The 20,095-nt window shown below is 41.7% G+C and overlaps 1 protein-coding gene across 1 annotated transcript; it reads left to right on the top strand.

Annotated features, from left to right (window-relative positions):
• Positions 1–10,131: 10,131 nt before the first annotated feature.
• Positions 10,132–14,316, top strand: ythdc2 (YTH domain containing 2). Its single transcript, XM_056275182.1, has one exon. The coding sequence runs from the start codon at positions 10,222–10,224 to the stop codon at positions 14,314–14,316; it is 4,095 nt and encodes a 1,364-aa protein (XP_056131157.1). The 5' UTR covers positions 10,132–10,221.
• The last annotated feature ends 5,779 nt before the right edge of the window (positions 14,317–20,095 follow it).

Here is a 20,095-nt window from a genome sequence, read left to right as displayed (position 1 = left end):
CTATTCCCCCCAGGTCCTCCTCCCCCCGAACAGGTGCCTCGACCGACCAGAGGAGGCACTAGTGCAGCGACCAGGACACATACCCACATCCGGCTTCCCACCTGCAGACACGGCCAATTGTGTCTGTAGGGATGCCCGACCAAGCCAGAGGTAACATGGGGATTCAAACCAGCGATCCCCGTGTTGGTAGGCAACGAAGTAGACCACCACGCCACCTGGGTGCCCCTAATCTCACTATTAATCATATTTCAAATATTTTCTTTGCCTCTAAAAGTCATGAAATGGTTTTTTCTGTCTGCCGCTGTCAGAGCTTTTTAACATGGCTCTGAACACATGAAACGGTTCCAAGGCCACATCCAGGTTTTAGTTTAACACAAACAAAGAAATAGATTCACAAGTCTGTAACATGTTAATTAGAAAGCATAAGTAATTAATGACATCAGCTGACGTAGTATTGGATTAAAGGGAACACGTGTCGTTCTATGGGACACGTTGGGACGACACTGACAGAGATCTTCGACACTGATAGACCTTCACTGTGAAGATGGTCGGGTTATATAGAAGATAGAAACTGTTGACACCAAAGACAAGAAAACAAGCTAAACATGTCACAGCTGGCTAATATTGCCCCAAAACACATGAAAACACCATGTAAAGAATACGCTGGGGAAAACCTGCAGATTCACTGCTCCTGCATCAACTCAATCCAACTGTATTTCAGACTCAGGGTCCAGATAAAAGACAGGACATCCATCCATCCATTATCCAAACCGCTTGTCCTGCTCTCAGGGTTGCGGGGATGCTGGAGCCTATCCCAGCAGTCATTGGGCGGCAGGCGGGGAGACACCCTGGACAGACCGCCAGGCCATCACAGACAGCACATTACATAGAATAAATTACAAAGGCACCATAAAAGATAATGGTTTAAGAAAGAAGAACTATATGTTAATGTCTTATAAAGAGACAACTGTACCAATGTCTCCACAGCTGGTATTGGTAGCGTGTAGTACTAAACCTTATGTTTGATAAAACCAAGAAGATCTCATTTACAGAGGCATCAAGCCAGCAAATAAAATTACACATGAGATTTCTTAAAACAGTTTGGAAAGTATTGACTCCTGCAGCCACAAACATTTCACTTGCACTACACCATCTAGGTCTCTTAAGTAAAATGATCATGGCACCATTAGAAACTACTTGAAGTCTCTGTAAGCTTGCTTTTTTGTAGTTTGACCACAGGTGTGCAGTATAGAGTGGTGTGCAATAAGCTCTGAACAGAGACATCTTCACTCCATCTGTACACATACTAAACTTGTGTGAGAAAATGTTTGCTTGTGCATACATCATGCAACATTGCCTATAAATATCATCATCTGTCATTTGTTCTGTAATAAAATGTCCAAGATATTTCACCTTATTAGAGACACCAAGATTATTATCAGACAATTTAAAATCAGGAAATTTTAGATAATTGACCTCTTTGGTTCTGCAGACCATGACAACACTCTTACTAGCATTGTATTTGATATCACGCGCCACACCATAACACAGTACATATATTAAAGAGCTGCTGAAGACCAGCACAACAGGGACGAAGGATGACAAGGTCATCTGCATACATAATATGATTCACCAAGGTATTGACAATCATGCACCCAGTGTTACAGGCTTTCAACTGCTTGGATAGAGCATCAATATATAGATTAAAGAGACCTGGAGACCAAATTTTCCCTTGTCTTGACACCATTGCTAACCCCAAATAATATGATATTGATAATAATAATAACTTTTATTTATGTAGCACTATTATATACTTTATTTTATATACATTGGACTTCTAAATAATGTTACAAAGTGCTTTACAAAATAAATAAAACCAGACAAGGCAAAAATAAGAATAAGACCAAAGGACATGAGCAAAGAGGAAGTAACAACAATGAAAGAATAAGACCAAATAAGTAGGAATAAAAATAAAAACAGTATCATTAAATAAAACAAATATCAAACATTTGCAAAAGCTTACACAACGAGAAAAGTTTTAAGAAGAGATTTAAAAGAAACTCAAGACTTAGTTTGTCATAGTTCAGTAGGCTGAGAGTTCCATAGTGTGGGGGCTCTAACAGCATCAACCTTTGTAACAAACCAAGACCGGGGAATAGCCAGCAGGGCTCCATCTGTGGATCTTAATGGTCGAGAGGGCATATACTAGGTCAATAAATCAGAAATGTATGTAGAAGCAAGACCATTTAAAGCCTTAAAAGTGAGCAATTTTTTAAAAATCTATTCGAAATCTAAAAGGGAGCCAGTGTAAGAAGGCAAGCACAGGAGTGATATGGTCATGCCTCATTGCCCCAGTAATGAGCCGCGCAGTGGCATTTTGTACCAACTGCAGATGATGGAGGAAGCCCTTGCTGATACCCAAGTAAAGTATGTTGCAATAATCAAGCCAAGAATAGATAAAACTCCCCACTGATGTCAGGACAGCGGAGTCGCTGCTCATCTTTCGGCGCAGGTTGAAAACTCACCTCTTTAAGAACTACTACCCTGTTACTTGTTCTTAGCACTTATTGTAGTCACTCATTAAAAAAAAATCTCTTTCTTGCACTTTTACTTTAGCACTGGTTTTGCTCTTAGATGCTTGTTTAGATGCACTTATGACCTCTAATGACTAGTAGTTCTCCTGATTTCCTACATTAAATGCACTTATTGTAAGTCGCTTTGGATAAAAGCGTCGGCTAAATGACTGTAATGTAATATAATGTAATGTAATAAAAGTATGCACAAATTTTTGTAGATCATTAATTGATAAAATTACCTAATTTTAGAGATTACCTTCAGCTGGAGAACAACATGGTGGGCCAGACTGAACATGTTTGTTTTGATTATCAAAACTGAGGCTAGCATTGAATATTACCCCAAGATTCCTAGCAGCTTGCTTAAGACTACCTGACAGACCACCAAGATTTATACCAAAAGTGCTGATGGAATTTGGGGGACCAAACAGACTTATCATAGTTAAATTTAAGAAAATTTAATGACATCCAGGATTTAATGTCAGAGAGGCAAGTTGTGAGATTGGCTAGGCTGCTAGGATCTGTGGGTTTTAGTGGCATGTATAACTAAGTATCGTCAGCATAAACATGGTTAAACACATCATGAATTTGAATAGCCTGACTAAGAGGCAGCATGTATATAGAAAACTGAAGGGGGCCAAGAACTGAGCCTTGAGGGACACCACAACTCAGCTGAGACATCAAGGAAGGAGAGTTACCCAGAACAACAGAAAAGGTTCTGTTGGAGAGGTATGAGCGTAATAAACTAAGAACCAAGCCCTTGATGTCTACCCAAGTCTCCAATTAGGCAATGTAAGAGGATACAGTGATCGACCGTGTCAAAGGCAGCATTAAGTCTGAAAGAACTAAAATCAAGCAGTCACCTCTGTCTGCACTCAGCAGTAGGTCGTTAGTAACCTTAACTAGAGCTGTCTCAGTACTATGAAGTGCTCTAAAACCAGACTGGAAACAGTTAAAAATATTATTAGTGTTCATAACTGCCGGTAGCCATACCAACATGCACCCTGACTCTGCCAAATGATGGAAGCTAAGTAAATGTGGGCTTGGCTAGTACTTGGATGGGAGACCTCCTGGGAAAACTAAGTTGCTGCCGGAACCTGGTCCTCTCCATCTGGCCACTTAATCATCCTCCCATGTAATTGGCTTAATGATTCCTCCCTCAAGCTGATGTGTGGTGTGCGTTCTAGCACAAAATGGCAGCCATGCATCACCCAGGTGGATGCTACACATTGGTGGTGGTTGAGGTGAGTCATCCCCTTCACAGTGAAGTGCTTTGGGTGTCTAGAAAAGCACTATATAAATGTAATGATTATTATAAAAGATATCAATTGAGATGAAATTACTTTCTCCAGAACCTTAGATAAAAAAGACAATTTGGGGATTGGTCTGTAGTTACTTAACGACACAGGATCTAGATTAAGTTTCTTTAGCAATGGGTGAACAATGTCACGCTTAAAACTGCCTGGAAAAGAACCAGAGGCCAGAGAATTATTACGAATTTGCAGAATAACGGCTAGCAGTGGAAAATACCTTCTTGAGCAGTTTAGTGGGGATGATGTCTATGATGCAGGAGGAGGAGTTCGTATTGGAGACTGTGCTCTCTAACACTGAAATTGTAATGGGTTGAAACTGGGTAAAAGAGGCAGAATTAAAATGGAGAATGGAAAGAATGCAAGGGTCAGGCTGGGACCTGAAAAGAATTGATAATGAAAAAATAAAACTAAAATTATATAATCAAGAATTGGAAAGAGTGAAACACTTTTACGTTTTTAGGGATATGGTTTGATGAAAGACCTACATGGCTTATACATATTCAGAAAGTAGTGGAAAATGTAAGAAGGTACTAAATGTAATGAGGTGTTTAGTTGGAAGTGAATGGGGGCAGATAGAACTGCTTTGAAGACCATATACAGTGGTTTAATTGGGTCAGTATTAGATTATGGTTCTGTGGTGTATGGGTCAGCAGCAAACACTTCCCTAAGGAAATTAGATAAGATACACTATCAGGCTTTGAGATGATGCACAGGTGCATATTTAAAACAACTCCAACAGCAGGATTACATGTGGAAATGGGAGACATGCCACTAGAAATGAGAAGGATACAGCTATCCTTGAACTACTGGGTTAATTTACAGGGTCATAGTCAGGATCATCCAACACTGGACACTTTGATCCCTTGTTGGGAAAAGGAGGGGAGGGAAACAAAAAGCTTTAGATGGACAATGACACAGAAAGCGACAGAACTTGAAGTAGATCAATTAAACATGAGTCCAACAGTGCCTTTGCCAGCAATACCACCTGGGATACTTCCAGATGCCACTATAGATTTCACATTATTAGAAAAGAAGAAGAGAGAGTTTAATTATGATTCACATACCATACAGGCTTATATTGATAGTTACCACCGTTATGTCCAGATTTATATGGATGCATCAAAGAGTTCAGTAAATAAAGTAGGAGCAGCGTTTATCGTTCTAGAATTTCATATTAAAGTAGGGAAAAGGATCAATGAGGAAATATCAGTATACACAGCAGAAATGCTTGCAATATTGTTAGCAGTGCAGTGGATAGAGGAAACAAGACCGCTAGGAGCAATTATTTATTTGTTCAGACTCAGGTTCATCACTAGCCAGTTTACAGTACAATCATTCAGAAAGCAGACCAGCCATTTTAAACGAGGTAAAACAAACATTATATAGAACTCAGATGATGGGTCTTACAGTATCGTTTTTATGGGTACCGGCACACGTTGGCATTGAGGGAAATGAAATAGCAGATAAGGTTGCAAAGAAGGCTACAAAACATAATCACATTGATTTGACAGTTACTTTAAGCAAGACAGAAATAAAGAGCATTGTTAAGCACAGATTGAAGGAAAGGTGGCAAAAGCAATGGGGGGGAAGAGAGGAAATGACGATGGTTTTACAGAGTTCAAAGGAAAGTGGGAGAAAAGAGGTGTGCAGGAAGGAGCAGGAGAGATGAGATTCATTTCAAGACTCAGATTTGGACACACTGGACTAAACAGGACACTTTTCAAAATAGGCAAACACAGTAAGGCGTCCGACTCAAAATCTCAGGAAAATAAAAACACAATTTGATTTAGTAGATATTCTACAGAAGAATTCAACTGAGTGTTATAAAATCTTGTTTCAGTTTCTTAGAGTAACTAATTTAAGATTTGAGGGTGTTTTTTGGGGGGGGGCGTAAATAATAGCCATTCAGTGCTGTTGTTTTTTCTTTTTTTCTTGCCCTTTTGTATCTGTTTAAGTGGGAGAGCACCGCTGGCGTCGTGTGTGATGCTGCCGCGTCCCCTTCTTGTAGCCCCCCCCCCTCCATCCACCCCATCCACCCCTGTATGTCTCTGTTATGTCTATCTGTTGTCTTGGGTCAACGCCGTTTATGTAAAGCGACTTTGAGTGCTAGAAAAGCGCTATATAAGTTTATTATTATTTCTTTCACGTTTCCTGGTTTACATCCTGTAGAGCCGGGTCCAAACTATGGACCTGAGGCACTATAGTGCAGATGTCACTTGATTGACAGTACTCGTGGCGTGGTAATATGTGGGCTGTTCCGGGTAGGGCGATCTTCTGGACTGCACAGATGCTGATGTTGCCTGGGATACGGTTGGTGAGGTTTTTCCTTTTATTGTTATTATTATTGGTTTGATTCACACCCAATACCAGCTGGTGGCGGTAGTGCCCTAATTCGTTGTTTGCCAAACGCCAATAAACACCAAGAAGAAGAAGAAGAAGAAGAAGAAGAAGAAGAAGAAGAAAGAAGAAAGAAGAAAGAAGAAAGAAGAAAGAAGAAAGAAGAAAGAAGAAGAAACAGCAGCAGCAGCCCCCCCCCCCAATTGTATCTGGCCAATTACCCCGAGCCGGCCCGGTCGCTGCTCCACCCCTCTCTGCCGATCCGGGGAGCGCCCCGACCAACCAGAGGAGGCGCTAGTGCAGCGACCAGGACAAATACCCACATCCGACTTCCCACCCGCAGACACGGCCAACTGAGTCTGTAAGGACGCTCGACCAAGCCGGAGGTTGTTTTTTTTAAAATCAAGACTTCAAATATACAAACACATCAGACCAAGCCAGAATACTCTAAAACAACAGAGTAGCTAAGAACAGAACATCAAACATGTCACAGACAATGAGAACAAAACAAGGAAACAGAAAAGGAAAATTAAAACGAGATAAAATAAAATAAAATAGGACAATACAATATTCCAGGGGTTAAATTACATTAAATTGTTCAAATACAAAGAATAATTTTTGGGCATTTCTGTTTTTTCATGCATTTTGGACACTTGGACAAAGTTACTAATTCGGTTTTAAAGGCTGCTAAACAGGGATGCGTTTTGCAATACTTACATTTGTGTATGAAATATTTTGCCAAAATAATGACATTATTCATCAAGAATTCTACATTTCCATCCTATCCCATTTCTACCCAGGATAACATAGAATCGCCCCGCTGATTAGACCAGAAAGTGACGTCAGCGACGCGCGAGCGAGTCCCCTGAAGAAAGAAACAGTTCAACATTATTTCTTTACAAAAAAGAAAGAAGGCTTTTCTTTTAACATTGTCCTTTAAACCCCGGGTATTTAAGAAACACGAGCGTTCAACAGTAACATTTAACAACTCTACTGAACGAGAGTAGATATCACAACAGATGGACTGTAGAGTATTGCAGCGAATTTGGGGGACGGCGCAACCACAGGAAGTGCCGCGGCCGGGACGCGAACCCGTGTCGCCCGCACCGCAGGGGACATCGCTAACCTCTCGACCAAAGGGTCACAACCGCCAGCCAGCGGCCAGCGTGTCGACTTATCCATGCACGTTACAGTACAGTGGGTGTGTTTCATACTGTACACCTGCGTCCTTCCATAAAGGCTTCCGGTGTGTCTCCAGATCTCTTTTCTATCAATGCACATGACAAGCAGTGACGAAATGGCGCCTTGGCCATGACTATCATTGAAGCTGCGATCCTGCGACCTTCAATGTAGGCAAAGGGGCCCCTGAAGTATGCAACCTTACTGGTCCGTCTTGCCTTCTCGATCTGGGGCCCAGAGAAGTTGTCTCTCCATCAAGTCCTCGCGGGTCAGATCCTCTGCGAAACGAGAGAGAGAGAGAGAGAGTCTTCAGTGCGTTTCCAAATCTCGCCCCTCACGCTGCGCATGGCGAACAAAATAACAATTTGGCGACGTTCGCCATCTTCTTTCCTTCCGACACGATGCACCACGTCAACTGCAACCTCCAACTTGGAATCCATGTCGGGAGCGATGCTTTCCAGGAGCTGGGTTGTCTCTGCTCTGACGTTTTCTCCTTCCATCCTCTAAAGCAGTGTTTCTCAACCGGGGGTCCGCGGACCCCTAGTGGTCCGTGGTGTAATTGCAAGGGGTCCGTGAAAATGAAATATCTTTAAAAAAAGATCCTATGACATTTATAGAAATAGGATTATTTTACTCAAGTGTGACTGAGACCTTTATCTACCTAAACTATAAAGGGTAACGGGACTTTTTTCTCTAATTACATCTGTTTCACAAGTGTAATTTATTGTATTTTAATAAGAGATCTCGCTCCCGTTTGCATTGTTAAAAGTTACTGCATAAAAATTCTGTTGTTGCATATATCTGAAAGTTACTGAATACATATTCTGTTTTGTTACATATATCTGAAAGTTACTGAATACATATTCTGTTTTGTTACATATATCTGAAAGTTACTGAATACATATTCTGTGTTGTTACATATATCTGAAAGTTACTGCATAAGAACTCTGTTTTGTTAACTATATCTAAGTTACAACTGAAAGCTCTTATTTTTGCCCCAAAGAGTGAATAAATGCTATAATGCAATTTAAAATGCAGTTTCTACTGTTTCTATCAAATTGCAACCCCCCTCCCCCAAGATCAGGTGGAGGGGTCCTCAGGGTAGATCAACAATACGCAGGGGGTCCAGGACCCCAAAAAGGTGGAGAACCACTGCTTTAATCCACCACCTTCGCTTGTATCCGTCTTGTTCCCTCGCCTTGGTTTTTATCTCAGCATTCTCTTTCCGAAGCTGGTCTGTGTCATCTTGCATCGGCTTGATTGTTCTCTTACATGCGGCGGGGTCTTCCGAGTTTGACTTGCATCGTGATCTTCGCCAGGCTGGCTATCATTCATGGTGCTGTTGCGTTTCAACTGGTCCTTAATCTCCACCAACTGGTCATCCACTCTCGTACCTAAGGATTTCATGGCTTCCGAGATGGCTTTATTGGAGACGTCACTTCCCTCTTCCTCTGACGTCTTTTTCTTTTCCCCGCGTTCTCTTGGCTGAGTATTTGGTGGAGAGTCTTGTTTCAGTGTTTCTCAAACCAGTCCTCAAGGACCCCCTATCCTGCAGGTTTTCATTGTAACCCTGCATAGGTAGCCCTGCTTGTACTTACTCAACCAGTCATCTCACAGCACTTAATTATGCAAGGTGTGCAAACTCAGACATTCATTGCTGACTGGTTGAATAACTACAAACAGGTACCTATTCAGGATTGCAAAGAAAATCTCCAGGATACGGGGTCCTTGAGGACTGGGTTGAGAAACACTCTTGCAGCTGTTAGCGCTCGGATCTACCTCCATGAAGTAGTCGTGTCCTATGTTTTCAAGAGGATTGAGGGGAGCTGTAGAACTCGAGGGGCGACCCTCAACATGTTTCTTTGAATTTTGGCATTTTAAACAGCTTTAAATCCAGCCGTTTGATGTCGACACAATCGTCTAAATTTCTAACTTTGGGCTATAAGGAAGCAGAGCTACCAAAAGTTCCGCTGCTCAGCCCGCCATCGAGCTCCAGAGGACCAAGCCGGAGGTAACGCGTGGATTCGATCCGTCACTCCTGGGAAGAAGGAAAGACGCAGAAGAAGAAGAAGCAGAAGAAGAAGACGTTGTTGCTAGGTAAATATTATGACGTGTAGTTTGTGCAAAACCGAGACGTGTGGAAAAAAAACCCCATCGAGACGTGAGAGTTTATTCTCAAATATTGTTAATTCTAAAAACAAGACAGCTGCAAAAAATGTCTATTTGTGTTCTTTGTTTAACGTTTTCACCTAAACGATTCCCCCTGGCTCTGATGTTTTGTCTGTATTAGTAACTTTTTTTGTTTGTTTGGGGATTTTGCTGCCAATAAAGATGTCCAAAAAAAACCGTAAACAACAACACTGAGACGTGTGGAAAAAAAACCCGTGAGACGTGTGAAAATGATAATGTTTCACGTGTGTTTTGGAGTCGTTCTTATACAGAGACATTTTGCTCATACTTTTTTGACTGTACCCCTGGGCCTTGTGTTGTTGATGTTGTATTTTGTATGTCTTTATGTGTTCTTTGTGTTTTGTATTTGATACTGTTTTCAATAAAGTTAAAGAACAAAAAAAACATCGTGACGTACGAGATGATGATGATGGTTGAAGTGGAATAGGAAATTTCCATTTAGCGCGCTGGACGTTGAAACAAAGGGTAATATGGCGTATCACTATATGGCCTCAACTAAATCCGCTCAAGGTAAGAGCAAACGGGGACTCTTTAAGGGCGAATGGCTGGAAGACATACACGTTAATGAGGAGATCCAAATAGCTGCTAACATCGCTCTCGAGAGGTTTAAGTACAGTGACCAGAAAGAAATGAAGTTTCCCAGTTCGTTGTACAGCACCGAGACGGCCTTTATTCGTTGTATGGCACAGTTTCAGGGGTACAGCTCCAAGAGCCAAGGGGAGGGATCAAGGCGTTTTCTTATCATTAGGAAAAAAAGTACTGCCGACTCCATCATGGTATTTAAACCGTCCCATAACTCCATGCATGTCATATGTAGCCTACTACGGAGGTTTCCTGTCACAAATAAGGAACTCGTGGACCTGCTGCCTTGCGAAGAGAGTGGGCTGTCCTTCACCTTTGGGGCTGAAAAAAGCCACGATAAGAATAAGACAAGTGGACGGCTGAACAGTGGTATTCCACAGGTTCCCCAGAGAAGGCAACCATCACAGTGGGATGATTTTCGGCGTTCCCTACCTGTGTATGAACGTCAGGAGGAGATTATCCAGCTCATTAAGGACAACAAGGTAGTTATTGTGGTCGGCGACTCCGGCTCTGGAAAAACCACACAGATACCACAGTTCCTTATGGATCACTGCAACAGTCGTGGGATTCCGTGCAGGATCTTGTGCACGCAGCCCAGACGTCTTGCAGCCATTGCTGTTGCAGAGAGGGTTGCATCTGAGCGAGGAGAGAGTGTTGGCCAGGCTGTTGGCTTTCAGATCCGGCTAGAGAGTAGGGTGTCCCCTAAGACACTGCTGACCTTTAGCACAAGTGGAGAACTGCTCAGAACTCTAATGTTGGGTGATTCTGCCTTGTCAACTGTCACACATGTCATTGTGGATGAAGTGCATGAGCGGGATGGTCTCACTGACCTTTTGTTGATCAAGATAAGTGACATCCTGCTTGAGATGCCCCAGCTAAGGCTCATCCTTTCCAGTGCCACAATGGATCTGGACGTCTTTGTCCGCTACTTTGGCTCCTGCCCTGTTATTCACATCAGCGGGAGACCATTTGAAGTGAAACAACTCTTTCTGGAGGAGATTTTGAGGATTACAGGCTATGTCAGTAAAGAGATGATGAAATGCAAGCTGGAGATGCAGAAGAAGCAGGACTGTTTGAGTAAGTGGTTTAAAGCCCTGGAGAATGGCTCTCATCAGGGACACCAAATGGGCAAGACATCAACTTTGTTTTCTATCCAGGACAAATGCATGAAGGAGGGAGGGGACAGTCGCTTCAATGAGCTGACTGAGAATAATGATGTGGCATCATTAGACCTTTGGGTACAAAAACAAATGGACACCTGCATCTCTAATATCTTTTTCAAGAAAGACACTGATGCCTTCACTCAGCTGTTCAACCTGATTCTTTATGAAAATATCAGCGTTGACTATATGCACAGCGAGACCAGTGCCACTCCTCTGATGGTGGCAGCAGGCAGAGGGTTTCTGACTCAGATGGAACAGTTGCTCAATATGGGGGCAAGCATGATAATCAAAGCCTCTAATGGCTGGACTGCTCTAGACTGGGCCAAATACTTTGAGCAGACTGAAGTAGTGGATCGACTTGAATCTCGCATGTCCTTGCTTGAGTCGAGCAAACTGAGTGAATCATCACTGGAGCAGTTGGAGAGCACATTCATAGCCACTGATGATCAAGAGATCCTAGAACTATACCATCACAGCTTTGATGATGAGAGAGTGGACCTTGATCTCATCATGCACCTGCTGCTTGACATCTGCACTTCTGATGGTGGTGCTGTTCTGATCTTCCTCCCTGGATATGATGAGATTGTGGCACTCAGGGACCGCATCCTCCACGGTGATAAGAGATTTGCTGAACACTCACAAAGGTATCAGGTGTTTATCCTCCACTCCAACATGCAGACTTTGGATCAGAAGAAAGTAATGAAAAATCCTCCACCTGGTGTCAGGAAAATAATCCTTTCCACAAATATTACCGAGACAAGCATCACCATCAATGATGTTGTCTATGTCATTGACTCAGGAAAAACCCAAGAGAAGATTTATGATGCACGAAGAAATGTAACCAGGCTGAAAACGGTTTGGATTTCTAAAGCCAGTGTTCATCAGAGGATGGGAAGAGCTGGGCGATGCAAGCCAGGTATCTGCTTCCACATCTTCAGTCACCTCAGGTTCAACAAAATGCTGGACTTTCAGAGCCCACGGCTGCTGTGGATGCCACTGCAGAAACTGTGTCTTTACACAAAATTGCTGGCCCCCATCTCCTGTTCTATAGCAGACTTTCTGTCTAAAGCTCCAGAACCACCATCTTTGCACACAATCAAAAATACTGTGCAGATGCTAAAGACAATAGATGCCATAGACCTGTTTGAGGACTTGACAGACTTGGGTTATCACCTGGTTGATTTGCCAATGGAGCCTCACCTGGGCAAGATGGTACTGTGTGCTGTGGTGCTCAAGTGCTTGGACCCAATCCTCACCATTGCTTGCACACTAGCTCACCGGGACCCATTTTTGTTGCCCAGCCAGGCTTCTCAAAAGCGGGCAGCTCTACTCCGTCACAGGCGTTTCACTGCTGCTACCTTCAGTGACCACATGGCCCTGTTGCGAGCCTTCCAAGCATGGCAGAAAGCCCAGAGGAATGGCTGTGAGCGAGCTTTCTGTGAAAAGAACTTCCTGTCCCAGGCCTCAATGGAGATTATCATCAGGATGAGAACACAGCTGTTAGGACAACTTCGAGCCATCGGTTTTGTGAGGGTACATGGGAGTAGTGATATCCGTGACATAAACCTCAACTCAGAGAACTGGGCAGTTGTGAAGGCAGCATTAGTGGCCGGCATGTATCCCAACTTGGTCCATGTGGACCGTGAAACCTACAATCTTTCAAGTAACAAGGAGGGGAAGGTCCACGTCCACCCAACCTCTGTCCTCATTGATCCTCAATTCAGGAAGGATACTCCAGACAAAGGACAAATGGTGTCTATCCAGGCTTTACCGACAGATTGGATAGTCTATGATGAGATGACTCATGACTGTAAACTAGCCACCATCCGCTGTTGCTCTGTGGTTTCACCTGTCACTGTCGTCATATTTGGAGGCTGTGCCAGGTTACCCCGCTCTGCCTTGCAGGCACCAGGTATTCAAAAAGACAGAACATGGAATGATAGTAGTGACAGTGAGATGGAAGATGATGCCACGTCTCATCTAGCTCAGATGAAGATTGATGAATGGCTCAGCTTCCAAATTCATAAAAAGATTGCAGGAGAGATCTTCCAGCTGAGGCAGAAATGGCACAGCCTGTTTCTCCGCAGGATCCATTCTCCATCCAAGCCATGGTCAGAGCAGGATGGGGCCATAATTCGTTCTTTGGTGTCTGTTCTTACAGAAGAGGAACAGTCAGCAGGTCTGCAGCAGCCAACAGGCATTGGCCAGTGGCCCCACCCCATGTTATCTGAGGAGCTGGAGCTTTCCCATGTCCCTTCTTGTAAAAAAATCAACAACAGAAAGACCCCATGCTCTCAAGATGCCACTAAATTGGCCACTCCTACAAACGCTTCCAATGACAGGTTGTTTATACCCTCAACCAATCTCGAAATAAGGCCTCAAAGTAGAGCCGAGGGGTCACTACATTCCAAAAACTTATCAGATGACCATTCTAGCAAGTCTTCATACCGTCCTTGCTTAAACAACCCCTCTAACATTAGTTCTCCCTCCTCTTCAGAAAAGTGCTCCAAGTTACCAGCCCCGCATCAAGCTCTTCTTCCAGTGCGCTACTTCATAATGAAGAGCAGTAACCTGCGAAATATTGAGATTTCTCAGAAGAGAGGGCTCTGGTCAACCATACCCAGCAACGAGTTCAAGCTCAACAAAGCCTTCCTGGACAGTAGTTTGGTCTTCCTCATCTTCTCTGTTCAGGGTTCTCGGCATTTCCAGGGATATGCTCGCATGACATCACTCATTAGTCAGGATCACAGCAAGGACTGGGGCTTCACAGGACTGGGAGGTGTTTTCTGCATTGAATGGATCTGTAAGGAGAGTGTGCCATTCCAATGGTCCCAGCAGCTTGTCAACCCTTGGAATGACAATAAAAGAGTCCAGATCAGCAGGGATGGACAGGAATTAGAACCCCAAGTTGGTGGCCAACTGCTTCTGCTATGGGAGAGAATCTCTGGGAATCAACAGACAAAACCTCAACATCAATGAGAGCCTTCAAGACTTCTCAACAATGGAATGTAGCATGTTGAGGAGCAAGGTTCCCAATAGTGGATTCAAAATGCATAAGTCCACTTTGTTTTACTTCTCAGAGGCTTTCTTTTTTTCCATTGCACAACAGTTGAATATTGAGTATTTTTCCTTTTTTTTATTACTAAGAGTTGAGTTATAAGGAGTTTTGCCTTTCTCAGATACAGTAATGTTTTGTTCATATTAACAGTGTTACTGACTTGAAACTAAACAAAAAAATGGACTGTTCTGCAACATTTTGTTTTATTCTCAACGGCTTTCTTTTTTCCATTACACAATGGTTGAATATTGAGTATTTTTCCTTTTGTTTGTTTTTGTTTGTTTTGTATTACTAAGAGTTGAGTTCAAAGGAGTTTTGCCTTTCTCAGATGCAGTAATGTTTTGTTCATAATGACAATGTTACTGACTTGAAACTAAACAAAAAAATAGACTGTTTTTCCGCAACATTTTGTTTTACTTCTCAGTGGCTTTTTTCCATTGCACAACAGTTGAATATTGAGTATTTTTCCTTTTGTTTTTTTGTTTTTTATTACTGAGAGTTGAGTTCAAAGGAGTTTTGCCTTTCTCAGATACAGTAATGTTTTGTTCATATTAACAGTGTTACTGACTTGAAACTAAACAAAAAAATTGACTGTTTTTCTGCAACATTTTGTTTTATTCTCAAAGGCTTTCTTTTTTTCCATTACACAACAGTTGAATATTGAGTATTTTTCCTTTTGTTTATTTTTGTTTGTTTTGTATTACTAAGAGTTGAGTTCAACGAAGTTTTGCCTTTCTCAAATGAAGTAATGTTTTGTTCATAATAACAATGTTACTGACTTGAAACTAAACAAAAAAAATGGAATGTTTTTCCGCAACATTTTGTTTTACTTCTCAGTGGCTTTTTTCCATTGCACAACAGTTGAATATTGAGTATTTTTCCTTTTGTTTTTTTGTTTTTTATTACTAAGAATTGAGTTCAAAGGAGTTTCGCCTTTCTCAGATGCAGTAATGTTTTGTTCATAATAACAATGTTACTGACTTGAAACTAAACAAAAAAAAATGGATTGTTTTTCCGCAACATTTTGTTTTACTTCTCAGTGGCTTTTTTTCATTGCACAACAGTTGAATATGGAGTGTTTTTCCTTTTTTTTTTTTTATTGCTAATAGTTGAGTTCAAAGGAGTTTTGCCTTTCTCAGATGCAGTAATGTTTTGTTCATAATAACAATGTTACTAACTTGAAACTAAACAAAAAATTAACTGTTTTTCTGCATCATTTTAAGAAAAGGCTCTGTGTTGAAGGTGACAAAAAGTGTGAACATTTTGGCAATTGTTTTGCATTGTGTGTTTCTTTAGTCTAATAATTAACTGGGGCCATCTGTCAGCTCATGTTTTTCATTACACTGTTTTGGAAATGTTTTTGCTCCTCAGTTTGTGAAATTGGTCATGTTATACACAATAAGAAAAAAATCAATAAAGGATACATAATTTAAAAAACAACAACAACATTGAGACGTGTGATTTTTGTGCAGCTATAATATTAGTAAAATCCCAACCAAATTATCAAACTTTCATAAACAGATGCTTTTGGCCTGGTCTCTCATGTTTATACATAACTTCTCACTGTGTAGATATTACATTTGGAATAATGACATTCTCTACAAAAAAATTTCTGATAATTCATTCAAAAACGATTTAATTCTTGTTGGTCAACTCCTTGACTCAAATGGTTTGTTGTACAACTAAGACTTTCTGAGGAAATATCAAATTCCTATAACAGTTAATGAATATGCTATCGTTTTTGATGCGATTCCTTCTGGAATAATAACACTGCTAAGGGGTATTTACTTCCCATGGCTGCTTACTCACACTCAAATTACCTGATACCGCTGTTGGGATTTGTGATTTTCAGCAGAGCATCAGAATAAAAACAGAACAATTAGGGCTTTATTTCAAAAAGACATTGTCACAGTTCCTTACATTTTGGAATGGTATAATAGAGAATGTGCTTTGGAGAAAGTTGTGGTCCTTACTTTTCAAACATTTTATTACCAATAAAGTGAGAGAAGTTACGTTTATTACATTTAAATTAGTTCACGGGTTCTACCCAGTTAAACCTTCCCTTAAGAGGTATAAAAAAAGACATTGAATCTGAATGTTCATTTTGTAAACATTCAACTGAAAATGTTTCACATGTGTTTTGGAATTGTTCTCATATGGAGACATTTTGGCCAGACACTAGTGTCATATTTCACTGTGGATTTTTCTTCCTGTTTTAAGGACGTCTTCTTTGGTATTTTTGGTTTTAAGATACAATGTGAAGGAACATACTTTATAACAAATCTTGTATTTTTTCTTGCTAAACATTACACCCACAAGAACAAATTCAGTGGTACTAAACCTGTCACGACCAGAGCAGGGAGAGGACCCAAGTGCAGACAGCGGAGACAAACCAAGCCAGAACAACTCTAATTACAAAAACTTAAAAACAGCAGGTACAGATGGCAGGTACAGACAGAGGGGAAAGCTCACCACAGGACTTGGCGCATCCGGGGACCAAGAGTCTCTGTGAATGTCTCTGATTATCTCTGTGGGTGTGTAAGAGACGATCCGACAAGGAGCCCGAGAAACCATGGGCAGTGCAGGATTTACCTATAGGCTTGGCAGGCTGAAGCCTACTGCCTCAAAATCTAGGGGGCCTCCAGCAAGGTATATAATATTTTTGACACTGTCATGGGCCTTTCTTACACATGCTGTCATAACGCACTATAGTCTCTAAACAACCCTGCAGTAAATTTCCTTGCATTATTTCAGAATAATACCATCTTAAGCCAATAACTCGAAACTAGCATTGATTTCTGTATTGATTTTGTCTTTCCAGGAAAGCAGTGAGATACATAAGTTGAAAACAGCTGTGCAAGTCTCTGCAGAGGATGTTGCCGTTTTCATCAGTCAGGTTAGTAATAAAACTACGCTGATTTATAGCGACTTTGTTAACGATAGGAAAAAGCATACTCGTTTTTTAGAGGTTTTTGGAAGCAGATTTGATTCGGATTTTGCAATATAATTCTCAATAAGAGGCGGCACGGTGGCGCAGTGGTTAGTGCGGTTGCCTCACAGCAAGAAGGTCCTGGGTTCGAACCTTGGGGGTTGTCCCAGGTCGTTTTGTGTGGAGTTTGCATGTTCCATTGCACAACAGTTGAATATTGAGTATTTTTCCTTTTTGTTTGTTTTTTGTTTTTTATTACTAAAAGTTGAGTTCAAAGGAGTTTTCATCAGTCAGGTTAGTGATAAAACTACGCTGAGTTATAGCGTCTTTGTTAACGATAGGAAAAAGCATACTCGTTTTTTAAAGGTTTTTGGAAGCAGATTTGATTCAGATTTTGCAATATAATTGAGGTGATGAAGGTGTATGAGTTTAAATACTTGGGGTCAACTGTCCAAAGCAACGGGGAGTGCAGAAGAGAGGTGAAGAAGAGAGTGCAGGCAGGGTGGAGTGGGTGGAGAAGAGTGTCAGGAGTGATTTGCGACAGAAGGGTACCAGCAAGAGTTAAAGGGAAGGTTTACAGGATGGTAGTGACATCAGCTATGTTGTATGGTTTGGAGACAGTGGCACTGACGAAAAGACAGGAGGTGGAGCTGGAGGTGGCAGAGGTGAAGATGCTAAGATGTTCACTGGGAGTAACGAAGAAGGACAGGATTAGGAACGATTATATTAGAGGGACCGCTCAGGTTGGACGGTTTGGAGACAAAGCAAGAGAGGCAAGATTGAGATGGCTTGGACGTGTGTGGAGGAGAGATGCTGGGTATATTGGGAGAAGGATGCTGAATATGGAGCTGCCAGGGGAGAGGAAAAGAGGAAGGCCAAAGAGGAGGTTTATGGATGTGGTGAGGGAGGACATGCAGGTGGCTGGTGTGACAGAGGAAAATGCAGAGGACAGGAAGAAATGGAAATGGATGATCCGCTGTGGCGACCCCTAACGGGAGCAGCCGAAAGTAGTAGTAGTAGTAGTAGTAGATGTGCATCATAAATGATGGGTAATTCATCCATAATGGCAATAAACCATGCAGTATTCTTCATAACAATATACGACAGAAAGGAGAAAGTAAAAGTGGTGCTGGGATTTACAGAGTACACATATAAATTGCTGGCATTTTAATGAGTGAAACGCGGCATGATGTGATAAAGTGGAGCTGTGGTGCATTGTGGTAGCTGTAAGAAAAGATTATGGATATGGACTGTGGTGATAGCCATGTGGCATTATGAGTATGTGACGCCTTGTGGACGTGTTCTGCCATGGAGTATGTAGCCTACTGTATCATCGCCATTCCGAATAAAGAGGACGCGCCACAGCTGAGACAGTATATATTTTCACATTTTGCAATTAAAATACAATTAAAAAGTGTAGTACAAGAATGTGCCGACAATGTATTTTTGCAGTTCACCTTTATTGATAGCCTACATCTAGCAATGAAAAAAACCCCCAAAAACAAACAAACAAACAAACAAACAAACAAACAAAAAGAAACCCCAGAAACTGAATAAACGAACCCCAAAATGGAAACCCGAATACCTACACAACTAACGAATATCCAGATAGTCGATTATTCGGGTCCGGCTCTAATTTATAGCTATTGTTATAGTTATCACTCTTGGTGTAGACGGCTCTTTATTCTTGAATTATAACTGCTGTACTGCTAAGATTTTAAACTCAGAGCAGGCCATAGGAACACACACACACACACACACACACACGCACACGCTTTGTAACACGTTTCCTTTGCTCTTGGTTTTGGACACTAGATGGCAGCAGTGATTCTTATATCTGAGGCTAAACGTTTAAACCAGTGGTTTAGGTGAATGCAGGTTGTTCACTGCATTCACCTGTTCCGGTTACTCAGCCTGCAGTCAGGGAGGTTTCACACCTGGAACAACAGCTGGATGTAATGAGCCACCTGCTTGGAAATAATAATAGAAACCCAGCAGAGGACCTGATTGAGAACCACTGGTTTAGAGTCTTTTGAATGGGAGTGCTGATCTAATAATCTATCTAATCGTGTTATGTGTTGGTTAAACAAGCAGGAGAAACCTGCACTGAGCTCACAGGTGACTTATTTCTTATTTTCATTGTTTCATCTGATCTCAAGTCAATTTACCAGAAAAATGCTTTCCTTCATTTTTAAATTTTTTATTGTGGTTGACCTTCTCTCAACACACATTCTGCATAGTTTGAATATTAAAGGTCTACCAGTCAGAATTACGGAAATTAATTAATGAAACTCATTCCAGCAAAAATTTTATTCATTCTTCACCAGACAAACTGCTCAGTCAGTGTGACCGTAGCAAACCACGTTCATCAGGAGATTGTTTGTGTGACTGTGAATACACGATGACCATAATGTTCCTTCAAAACTCTGAAGTTGTTTATTCCACTTCCTGATACACAGCTTTGTGATCTGTGGAGATCGCAGGAGGCCTTTTGGTTTCGCTGAGCCTTGTGTGGAGCAGTGATGTTGGCTGATGGTTCTCTGTTGTTCCATCAGAACGTCGGTCTGATGTCTCCTCATCAGGCTGGTGTTGGTGTCCCTTCACTGCCCGCCCCCATTCAGTTAGACAGGGACAGATGAGACGCCATCATTTAAAACTCATACCAAACCTGTTATTTATTTATTTTTCATTCCCAGATAGCATCCGGATGTGGGCCACTTCAGGCAATGATGCGGCACTGATGGCCTTCTTCTGGTCCTTGACAAAATGGA

The sequence above is a fragment of the Lampris incognitus genome, chromosome 2 (genome assembly GCF_029633865.1).
Source record: "Lampris incognitus isolate fLamInc1 chromosome 2, fLamInc1.hap2, whole genome shotgun sequence".
In the NCBI taxonomy this organism is placed as follows: Eukaryota; Metazoa; Chordata; class Actinopteri; order Lampriformes; family Lampridae; genus Lampris; species Lampris incognitus.
Note: the sequence above shows the minus strand (reverse complement) of the source record. Positions and strands in the feature narration are given on the sequence as shown.

Coding starts and splice junctions, on each gene's coding strand:
- ythdc2 (XM_056275182.1), top strand. CDS start 10,222: ATGAAGTTTCCCAGTTCGTTGTACAGCACCGAGACGGCCTTTATTCGT.